General features: G+C 36.0%; 1 protein-coding gene across 2 annotated transcripts in view; it reads left to right on the forward strand.

Moving 5' to 3' along the window:
* DNAJC13 (DnaJ heat shock protein family (Hsp40) member C13) overlaps positions 1 to 12,023 on the forward strand; it is a 110,204-nt gene that overhangs the window by 31,279 nt on the left and 66,902 nt on the right. For both annotated transcript variants that reach the window (XM_014858002.3, XM_014858003.3), the window contains exons 6-13: positions 845 to 1,045; positions 3,212 to 3,418; positions 3,511 to 3,606; positions 4,182 to 4,273; positions 9,206 to 9,372; positions 9,486 to 9,565; positions 9,649 to 9,818; positions 10,303 to 10,402. In XM_014858002.3, coding sequence (XP_014713488.2) covers positions 845 to 1,045; positions 3,212 to 3,418; positions 3,511 to 3,606; positions 4,182 to 4,273; positions 9,206 to 9,372; positions 9,486 to 9,565; positions 9,649 to 9,818; positions 10,303 to 10,402 — 1,113 coding nt within the window. The remainder of the gene's footprint in view (positions 1 to 844; positions 1,046 to 3,211; positions 3,419 to 3,510; positions 3,607 to 4,181; positions 4,274 to 9,205; positions 9,373 to 9,485; positions 9,566 to 9,648; positions 9,819 to 10,302; positions 10,403 to 12,023) is intronic.

Raw genomic sequence — 12,023 nt, forward strand, 5'->3', positions numbered from 1 at the left:
TTTTGAGAGGGTGAGGGAATATTCATTTCACCTTTGACACTTTGTTATCCTTATTTTTTCTTTGCATCATTTTGGTTTTATTTTAAATTATTTTCTGTACCACATCATTTTGCTTATCTGCCTCAAACTTTTTTTTATTTTTAGGAATAAAACTGGATAGTAAATGGATGTTGACCATTCTAATTATTTCTGATACTAGATACTTTAATTTACAAAGGAATATTATCATCTAAATGGAATTTTACTTGCTAATACCATCAAACTTCTAAAGATAGCTTTCTGTTTGTGTGATTAGAAAAGCCTAGGGTCAAACTGAGACCTCAGTTTTTCTGTGTGTAGGAGGAAATCTACATTTATATGCTACACCAACTCAGGTTGTTTAAATGGAATACTATAACCTCCTGAAATGTGACCTGACTCTTTTCTGTGTCTCACTGGGATTAAAGGAATCCATCAACAAAAGTTGAAATCTTTTCCCCAATAAAGCTCTTTCAGAATAACATTTCTATTTAGGATTTCCTTTTTTTTTCTCTTGTGTAAGTACTCTCTGTCATGTTTGCACAAGGAGATCACCTAACAACACATTTGACAGAATGGATCCCCATCGTTAAGCGATGCATGACTGTGTTGTCTTCAGTTAGAGTGAACATTCTTAATTAAATAAACACAGGCCTCCAAATAGCTAAAATTAATGATGTTTTTAACAATTTGGATAGTAGCCCTAAATGTTTATAATATTGTTTAGATTTTTGGTTGTTTTAGCAGTGTCTGATAGATTAAACGTAACTTTATGTTATGGTAAGCTTAAATATGAACCTAAAAATAATACTATTTCTCTCTCTAGAGATATAATTGCTATAAGCATCACTGGAGTGATACCAGAAAACCTGTCATTTTGGAAGTAACTCCTGGAGGCTTTGACCAAATTAATCCTGCAACCAACAGAGTCCTCTGTTCGTATGACTATAGAAATATTGAAGGCTTCGTGGACCTCTCTGATTATCAAGGAGGGTTTTGTATACTTTATGGAGGATTTAGTAGATTGGTAAGTAGTGTTTTTAAAAAGTTATTTAAAAAGGGGCATGCCCATTTGAAGGAAAGCAGAGTTTGTATACTTCACTTTGAAATTTGGTCTGAGTCCTCCCCTCTGGGAGGAAGTATGGTATTAAGAGTTCAGGCTGTGATGTCAAAGACACCTGAGCTTGGATCCCAATTTGCAGCTCTCTAAAATGAGGAGACTAATATGTAGGTCATAGTTGTTGTTTATTTGTTTTTTAAGAATCGGGTGATGTAATTTATGTAAAATGCTTAGCATAGTGCATGGCTTACTATTCAGTAAATGGTGGTTCCAATTGTTATTTTCATTAATATTAATGTCTTAACTGAAGGTTTCTAAGCTTTCTTTGAAAAAGTAGTTTAAAATCTCTTATTTTTACAGTCTTCCCTTCTTTGCCCAGCTGTTTGTAATCTGAAATCTGAGTATTTATTGAAACTTCAAATTTGGAATTCATCATGTGTTTTTGTCTTGAAATTCTGAATCATATGTAAGTTGGGAGGTACAACAGAAGCCACTTAAGATGCTGGTACCCTGTTTGTTAATCAGTAATAGAAACTGAGCTGTCGAATGTTGATCATCTTTTTTATAAGAAACATCCTGCCTGCCTTAATTAAACTGCACATCTTAAAGATGAGCAAGAGAGAGTCTCCACATGGAGAGGCTCATTGAACTTACTCTCAAGAATCATTTCTCTTGAGAATTTTAATTCCTGTAGCTACCTTAGTGGCCTGGAACACTACTCCAAGATTTAGCGTTCTGTAGGTAAGTTTTCCTTCCCTGGGTAGCAGAGCTGGGGAAAGCCTGGAACTTTCAGATACACAAGAGACTAGAGGGTAGCAAAAGGGCAATAAAAAGAATGATGGGGTGCTGAACAATTTGATTTGCAAAATATGTTAGCTCTTCAGAGTTACAGACCTTTTCCATCCAAGATTTCACTCTTTACCCAGATGAGGGGTACCATCCTGGAGTCCCTCATCTAGGAGCACACATCTAGATATTTTCTTACCTCTGAGGCTACACTCAAAAGATGGAGGACCAAAGAGAAAATTATTTTCCTCTCCCACTCTACAGCAGCCTAAATCCTGCTGTTGTGGTGCTGTCTAAAGGCTTGCTTCTTCTCTGGGTGCTGGAAATTTATGTTGAGAAATCCCTTGGTGGAGAATATACCTAATTACAGGAATATGGCCTTACAGACCTTAACGGGATAATTGTATAACAGTAATTCAGCCGTGCTTTACAATGCATAAGGTAAACATTAAGGATGAGAATTGTTTGATACTCCTCAGTTGCCAACATTTTTTATTGCATGATGGCATCAAGCAGTTTCAATTTTAATCATCCATTTCATAAGCATGCTCTCTTCCTTTTAAAAGACACTAGCTAAAATGCATCACTTCAGTACAGAGATGATACCATGACAAATTCATTCAACAAACCTTTATCTGGTAACTTCTGCATCCATAGTGACTGTGATAAGCTGTTGGGAATACAGTCAGGTTTTAAAACATGATCAGATCCAGTGTTTCTAAGTAGGGGAGCTATTGGCATTCTGGGCAGGACAATTCTTTCTTGTGTGGGACTCCCTAGTCTTGCCTTTTCCAGGACATTTAGCATTTCTGTCCTCCAGGCAGCAAATGCAAGTAGAAATACCTTACTCTTATCTTTACTTTTGTAAAGACATTCTTGTAGGTTGGTTTGTAATATGCATAGGCCAGTGACATTTAAACATTCTGCAAGGTAATCTTATAAGAAAGCCCACTATGTAAAAACAGATTAAATCAGAACTACCTCAGCTGAAACTGGGAATCCTGTCCACATTGTATCCACCACCCCTACTGGACTTGGCTTGGGTCTCTGGGGGCCCTTTTGGAAGAATCAGAGTGCTGTTTTCTACCCAGTGATAAGAACCAGACCCTGATAAGTTATGAGGTGATTTCTGTTCAGTGAGTTATTTTAAAGGTCTATATCCCAGACTTTGTGATTTTAGTTTAGTAATAGTGTTTCAACCACAACACACTGCTTATTTTCCTCTAAGATCTACGACCTTTTTTCCTCTAGATTTGCTGCTTCAGTCTCTTTTCTATGAGTTGATTCAATATGGTCACGTTTTAGTTATTTCAACTCTTAGCTGTTTAAATTTTAAAATTTTTGCAGCATTTATTTGCATCAGAGCAAAGAGAAGAAATCATCAAAAGTGCAATAGATCATGCTGGCAACTACATAGGTATTTCATTGCGGATCAGAAAAGAACCTTTAGAATTTGAACAGTATTTGAATCTTCGCTTTGGAAAATACAGCACTGATGAATCCATTACATCTTTAGCGGAGTTTATAGTCCAAAAAATATCACCTAGACATTCGGTAAGACCCATATGTTAAAAATAAAAATTTATTCATCTGATTTTGACATTTTTCTTCAATATCTTTTTAATATGTCTCAATTTTGTTTGAAGGAACCTATAAAAAGAGTTCTAGCGCTTACAGAAACCTGTTTAGTAGAACGTGATCCAGCAACCTATAATATTGCAACATTGAAGCCTTTAGGAGAAGTAAGTTTCAGCAATATTAGCTTAAGTGAGATTTCTTCCTATTGATAAATTACAGTAGTTTTCTTTCCATTTTAATATTTTTTCATGTCTAAAGATTGGAAACAGGAAGATTCTGTATTTAATTCTTTGCATTGTTATATTTATTGATTTTAGAACAAAGAATATTGCAAATTTATTTTCCAAGTATACGATGAATACAACTTTTCTTTACTGAGGAAGGTTTGCCCTGAGCTAACATCCATGCCAGTTGTCTTCTACTTTTTAGTATGTGGCCCACCAGCACAGTATGGCCACTAATAGAGTGCTGTAGGTCTGTGCCGGGAACTGAACCTGGGCCATCAAAACAGTGTGTACTGAACTGAACAACTGGCCACTGGGGCTGGCCCAATAGAATGTTTTATTCAATAATTGTATGAAAATTTGAATGAGACTTTTAAGCAGCTCTTAAATTCTGATATTGTAAACAAGTTACATTTTTAAGTGTTGACTTTTGTAAGCTAAACGATGTTAGTTTTTCTAATGAAAGAACATAAAACTGAACATCTTTTGTTGAACTTGTGTTTTGTTTTCATTAGGTATTTGCATTGGTTTGTGACTCAGAAAATCCACAACTTTTTACCATTGAATTTATAAAAGGGCAAATACGGAAATATTCTTCAACAGAGAGGTATTTTTTTTAATTCATCAAGCTTTTGAGATCTTAGTATGTGCAAGGCAAAGTTCTCCATCAAAGAAGAAAAAAAGATTTATAATCTAGAACTTGAGAATTATGTAACTTAGGAAAGACATTATTTTGTTGCATTCAGTTTTCAAATTCCTGAAGAGAATAAAAATGGTGACTTGATCTCAAGTGAAATGTTGAGAATAAAGAATTTCTGTAACTTATGCTTTTAAAATATTTTAAAATAGCACATTTCACTTTGATTGTTATGTTGTTTGGGTAACAACCACAAGTTACTGTAATATAAACACACCTGAAGTTAGAGTTTTCTATCTTAGTGTCATTAAGCTAGTCACTAATTTTCCAGTGGAATATGCCTGCGTATTTTTATATTACTGTGACTTGGCTGTTGCTGTGAAAGCCTGTGAGATGCTATACCTCCTAAACGCCTCCTGTGAGGTAAACACACTTAGAATGCTGTTCTACTGAGAGTGACTGCATCTCCCTTCATATACTAAGCCATTGTTGTGGGATTGGCAGATTTTACATTCCAGGTAGTTCTTTGAGGCTGTTGTGAATAGATTGAGAGTTTAATCATTTTTTAAGTTAGTTGATCCAGCTCAGGTACATTTTGCCACTGTCTACAATACAACCTTATTGAAGTGTTTTCGCTTCCTGTAGTGTGACCAGTAACTAGTTCTTACCTTAGAGTTTTTGATCTAAGGTCAACAAAAATGGCATCTCAAGCAAAAGGTTATATTTTTTCCTGTCCTGAATTCAGGGAAGAGAACTTCTGAAGAAAAAAAATAGGGCAGATGTTTTAATCAGAGGAAGGATCTCAACACTTGAGTTTGTCATGCGCTTAATGTACATTGCATTGTTTAATCCTGGTGGTAGCCCAAGGAAGAAAGTGCCATTATTCCCAGTAAAACTGACATGTAGAAAGTAAAGCAATCTCTTTGTGACTTTGGATTAGGAAAAGATTTCTTAGACATAATACCAAAAGCACAATTTACAAAAGAAAAAGTTGATTAATTAGACTTTGTCAAAGTTTATTCCTTTAGAAAAGGAAAAGACAAGCCACAGACGGGGGGAAATATTTGGAAAACATATGGCTGATAAAGGACTTGCATCCAGAATATATAAAAGAACACTTACAGCTCAATAATAATTGGCAAAAGGTTCAAATAGACCCCTTACCAGAGAAGATATATAAATGGTAAATAGCACATGAAAAAATCATGAGTGATTACAGAAAAAAATTAAAACCTCTACATATATGCTAAAATGGGTAACATCAAAAAGAGCAGCAGTGTTGGCAGGGATTTAGAGAAACTGGAACTCTTATGTATTGCTGGTGAGAATGTAAAATGATAAAACTGCTTTGAAAAACAGTTTGACAATTTCTTAAAAGATTAAACATATACTTATCATATGATCCAGCAATTCTACTCCTAAATATCTACCCAAGAGAAATGAAGACATGCCCAAACAAAGACTTGCATGTGAATGTTCATAATAACACTACTCATAATAGCCCAAACTAGAAACTATCCATATATACATCACCTGGTGAATGGATAGACAGAAATTTTGTGAATCTATGCTATGGAATACTACTCAACCATAAAAAGAACTGAACCTTAAAAACATATGATAAGTAAAATAAGCAAGACATGTAAGGCTACATATTATATGATTCCATTTCTATGAACGTTTTTTAAAATACATTTTATTTTTTAGATTCACAGCAACATTGAGCAAAAGGTACAGAGATTTCTCATGTAACTCCTATACCCCCACTACAGGTGCATAGCCTCCCCCATAATTAACATCCCCCACCAGAGTGGTACATTTGAATAACTGATGAACCTACAGGTTTGAACAAATATATAGTGACATGTATCCACCATTACAGTATCAATACAGAGTAGTTTCACTGCCCTAAAAATCCTCTGTGCTCCACCGATTCATCCCTCCCTCCACCCTACAGCTTGGCAACTACTGATCTTTCTTACTGTCTCCTAAATTTTACTTCTTCCACATTGTCATAGTTGGAATTATACAGTATGTAGCCTTTTCAGATTGGCTTCTTTCATTTCCTTTTTGTCTTTTCATGGCTTGATAGCTCATTTCTTTGTTTTTTATTGAAGTTATGATAGTTTACAACCTTGTGAAATTACAGTTGTGCATTATTATTTGTCAGTCATATTATAGGTGCACCACTTCACCCTTTGTGCCCACCTCCCAGCCCCCCTTTCCTCTGGTAACCACTAATCTGTCCTCTTTGTCCATGTATTTGTTTGTCTTCCACATATGAGTGGAGTCATACAGAGATTGTCTTTGTCTATCTGGCTTATTTTGCTTAACATAATATCCTCAAGGTCCATCTGTGTTGTTGTGAATGGGATGATTGTATCCTTTTTTATGGCTGAGAAGTACTCCATGGTATATATATACCATATCTTCTTTATCCAGTCATCAGTCGATGGGCACTTAGGTTGCTTCCATGTCTTGGCTATTGTGAATAATGCTGCAGTGAACATAGGGGTGCATGGGTCTCTTTGAATTGCTGATTTCAAGTTCTTTGGGTAGATACCCAGTAGTGGGATGGCTGGGTCATATGGTATTACTATTTTTAATTTTTTGAGGAATCTCCATACTGTTTTCCATAGTGGCTGCACCAGTTTGCATTCCCACCAGCAGTGTGTGAGGGTTCCTTTTTCTCCACAACCTCTCCAACATTTGTTATTTTTTGTGTTGGTTATTTTAAGCCATTCTAACAGATGTAAGGTGGTATCTTAGTGTAGTTTTGATTTTCATTTCCCTGATGATCAGTGGTGGTGAGCATCTTTTCATATGTCTGTTGGCCATACATATATCTTCTTTGGAGAAATGTCTGTTCCTATCCCCTGCCCATTTTTTGATTGGGTTGTTTGATTTTTTGTTGTTGAGTTGTATGAGTTCTTTATATATATATGATTTGCAAATACTTTTTCCCAGTTGGTGGGTTCTGTTTTTGTTTCAATCCTGTGTTCCCTTGCCTTGTAGAAGCTCTTTAGTCTGATGAAGTCCCATTTGTTTATTCTTTCTATTGTTTCCCTTGTCTGAGAAGACATGGTGTCTGGAAAGATCCTTTCAAGACTGATGTCAAAGAGTGTACTGCCTATATTTTCTTCTAGAAGTCTTATGGTTTCAGGTCTTACCTTCAAGTCTTTGATCCATTTTGAGTTTATTTTTGTGAATGACATAAAAGAATGGTCTATTTTCTTTCTTTTATATGTGGCTGTACAGTTTTCCCAACACCATTTGTTGAAGAGACTTTCTTTTCTCCATTGTATGTTCTCAGCTCCTTTGTCAAAGATTAGCTGTCCATAGATGTGTGGTTTTATTTCTGAGCTTTCAGTCCTGTTCCATTGATCTGTGCCTGTTTTTGTACCAGTACCATGCTGTTTTGATTACTCTAGCTTTGTAGCATATTTTGAAGTCAGGGATTGTGATGCCTCCAGTTTTGTTCTTTTTTCTCAGAATTGCTTTAGCAATTCAGGAGATAGCTCATTTCTTTTTAGCACTGAATAATATTCCATTGTCTGATGTACCATGGTTTATTTATCCATTCACTTGTTGAAGGACAGCTTGGTTGCTTCCAGGTTTTGGCAGTTACGAATAAAGCTGCTATAAACATCTGTCTGCAGGTTCTTGTGTGGACTTAAGTTTTCAGCTTCTTTGGGTAAATATTAGGGAATGTGATCACTGGATCATATGGTAAGAGGATGTTGAGTTTTGTAAGAAACTGCCAAACTGTGTTCCAAAAGTGACTGTGCCATTTGCATTCCCACCAACAGTGAATGAGAGTTGCTGTTGTTCCACATCCTTGCTAGCATTTGTTGTTTTCAGTGTTCTGGATTTTAGCCATTGCAATAGATGTGTAGTGGTATCTCTACATTTGCATTTCCCTGATAACACAAAGTATGAAGCATCTTTTCATATGCTTATTTGCCATCTGTATATATCTTCTTTGGTGAAGTCTCTATTAAGGTCTTTGGCTCACTTTTTAATCTGGTTGTTTTTCTTATTGTTGAATTTTAAGAAATCTTTTTTGAGCCAGCCCTGATGGCCTAGTGGTTAAAGTTTGGCATGCTCCGCTTTGGTGGTCCGAATTTGGTTCCTGGGTGCAGAACCACACCACTCATCTGTCAGTAGTCATGCTGTGGTGGCAGCTCACATAGAAGAACTAGGAGGACTTAACAACTAGAGTATACAGCTATGTACTTGGGCTTTGGTGGGGGAGGGACAGAAGATTGGCAACAGATGTTAGCTCGGGGCAAATCTTTCCCAGCAAAAAAAACCAAAAGAAATCTTTGTCTATTTTGGATAATAGTCCTTTATCAGATATGCCTTTTGTAAATATTTTCTCCCAGCCTGTGGCTTGTCTTTTCATTCTCTTGATTAAGTTTCTTGAAAAGCAAGACTGTAGAGACAGAAAGCAGTAAGTGGTTGCCTGGGGCTGGGGAGTTTTTTGCCCATGGGCACGAGGAAACTTTTTGGGGTGATGGAAGTGTATCAAAACTGGATTGTGGTAATGATTGCACAACTGTGTAAATTTACTAAAATTATCAAACTGTACATTTTAATTGGGTGAATTTTGTGATTTGAAAGTTATACCTCAGTAAAACTGTTAGAAATAATCTTAAAATAAAAAAACAACAGAAAAATGTTAAAGCTACAGTCCTTAAGCAACTTCTACAAGGTGTGTGAAGCAAAGAGAAAAGCTGGTATTGGAACTCCACGCTCCTGAAGCCCCTATTCTTTTGTGCTTCTCCTTATACTCAGAGTGCCCCCTGCCCAGGTTACCTGCTGCAAGGCCTGTGCTGCGCTCTGCGTCCCAATTCCTATTAATTGTCAATCCTAAAACCTTTTTATTTTTAACCTACTTAGAGATTCTTTATTAGCAAGTTTGCTGGATGGAGTAAGAGCCTCTGGTAACAGAGATGTTTGTGTAAAAATGACACCAACTCATAAAGGTCAGCGATGGGGGTTACTCAGCATGCCTGTTGATGAGGAAGTGGAGAGCCTTCATCTCAGATTCTTGGCTACACCTCCAAGTAAGTATTGATTTAAAGATAATTGCATTTCCATCCATCTACTTAATAATAATTTAAGAATTTTTAGGAATGCAAACCTCTAAATCCTTTTGAACTTTTTCATCTCCTTACAGATGGTAACTTTGCAGATGCTGTATTCAGGTTCAACGCAAATATTTCATATAGCGGAGTTCTGCATGCAGTAACTCAGGATGTAAGATAAATTGTATCATAATTTGTTCATTGTCATTAACTTGTGTTGTGGAAACTTTTTTGAAATATTCTTCCTTCGCCTAGGGTCTCTTCTCAGAAAACAAAGAAAAACTGATCAATAATGCCATAACAGCATTATTGTCCCAAGAGGGAGAAGTTGTTGCTTCAAATGCTGAACTCGAGAGTCAGTTCCAGGCTGTGAGGAGGCTTGTGGCTTCCAAAGCTGGTTTTCTAGCCTTCACTCAGCTTCCAAAGTAAGTTATTTTCTGAAACTTAACTTCTTTTAGAGAATTTGAACAACTCAAAATAGCAAGTAATCAACAATTCACCTCTTTATATCTGACTAAACTTGATACCTTTTATTTGGTAATATGGTAGTTTTTGTTCATGAGAAATAAAAAAGAAAGGCAAGTGGAACTGAAGGGGGTTGTTGGTTCCATACTCATACATAGTGACTCTTGTTTTATTGAATTTGAACAGGAAATTGTATGCCTTATATATTTTTTAAATTTTATTTTTCCTGCCTTTTAGTTTTAATTAACCTTAAAAACAATCTTCCCCCTCAAAGAAGAAAACTATTATGAAAACGGATAGGTCCCAGAGGTGGGATTCAAATATATAATTGCTGTAGTAATGTAATGGAAACTTAAGATGACTTATTACCTTATATTTTAATAATAATAGAATAGACTAATGCTCTGATATTGCTATTACACACTTATTATTTTGTTCCGCAAGATTTCGGGAACGTCTCGGAGTGAAGGTAGTAAAAGCACTCAAGAGGAGCAACAATGGAGTAATCCATGCAGCTGTTGATATGCTCTGTGCCCTCATGTGTGTGAGTAGTGTTTTTCTTATGGAAACTGACTTTTCTTAAGTTGACTGATGGTTTAGATTTCTACAAACTTAGATTTTTATTGAACCAATGAAATTTAATGTTTTTGTATTTCCTAAATTGCTCTCATAACCATTTATTTATTCAAATAAACATTTATTTAGTGTATCTATAAACCAGGCACTGTACTATGTACTAGAAATACGAAGATGTCATAATTGCCGACAGTCTAATAAGGTCAGCATAGGTATACAGTATAAAGTCATAGGGGCCATGGGATCACTAAAAAGCAGCACTTAATTTTGGTTTTGTGTTGACGGGAAGATGAAAGATTCCAGGCCAGTCTTTCTGGGAAAAGTTACACTTGGTCTGAATCTTGAAAGACAGGCAGGTATTTTCCAGCTGTGAGAAGGCTTTCCTGGGAAAGGAAAGAGCATATGTAAAGGCATGTTTCGGAAGCAGCAAATAATTAAATATGGTTGGATCATAAGGTGTGTATGGGGGCGCATGGGGCTAGGAGTTAACAGCTAGGGACAGTCAGAAAAAACCGTTTCAGATGAAGAAGCTAGATTTGTATTCTTTAGTAAGGAATAACTGAAAGATTTTTCAACAGAGGAGCAGTAACAACAGTTTTGAATTTTAGAAAGCTCATGGGTGGTATGTGGACTACAGATTAGAGGTAAAGTTAGAGTTGGGTAGACCAAATTATCATGTGAGAAACGATGCTGAGGTAAGATGGGGCTAAAGAAGGCACATTTGAAAGCCATTTGAGAGGTAAAGATCTAACTTGGTGACAGCTTGTATGGGGGGAGAAGCAAATGGTTCAGTATAACATTGAAGTTTTTGGTTTACCTCAATTTTGTCTATAGGATTTTATTCCTTGTATACAATGTTTTAGGCAAGCTTAGTGGTATAGAATAAATGTAAGTAATCACTTGTATAAAACCTTGCATTTATTCCCAAAAGTGAATCTTGCTATCTTCACTATTTTATTATCTTTACTACTCCAAATAATTCCATTAAAAGAATTAATGGGATAACTAGAACATAGAATAAGAGTAGTGTGAAACAGACACATTGAGTCCTCATTATATGTTAGGTTTGGCTATTTATTTTACATGAATTATCTCATTTAAGCATCATAATAGTTCTGAGACAAGTACTGTTATTCCCACTTTACAGCTGAGGAAAATGAGACTGAGTTAAAGTAACTTAACCTTGCCCAAGGTCAGGAGCAGTCAGTAGCGGAGTTAGAATTTGATCTTTCCTCCTGACTATCATGCTGGAATCCTTTTTACACTCTCAAGTTATCCCAACAGTCAGAAGAGAATCACCTTGAGAGAAAGAAACTATTTGCTGCTAATTTTAGTATTTGCTTTTTAAATGCTAGGTTTTATTGCAATTTTAAGTTATAAAATTTGGGGGGGGGGGGGAATGGGTTTCATTTGCCCTGTAAGGAGATCTGTGACTTTGAAGAGAGTACCTTGTGCAGTAGTATCTACAGTTACTTGTTGGGCAAATTATCTATGAAGTCTCATCAGACCCAAGGGAAATCCTCATTTCTGCCTTCTTGTCTTATCACGAGTTTCCTTCCTGCCTTAAACTTTAAAGGCCATGATTTTTA

Source organism: Equus asinus, chromosome 21, assembly GCF_041296235.1.
Source record: "Equus asinus isolate D_3611 breed Donkey chromosome 21, EquAss-T2T_v2, whole genome shotgun sequence".
In the NCBI taxonomy this organism is placed as follows: domain Eukaryota; kingdom Metazoa; phylum Chordata; class Mammalia; order Perissodactyla; family Equidae; genus Equus; species Equus asinus.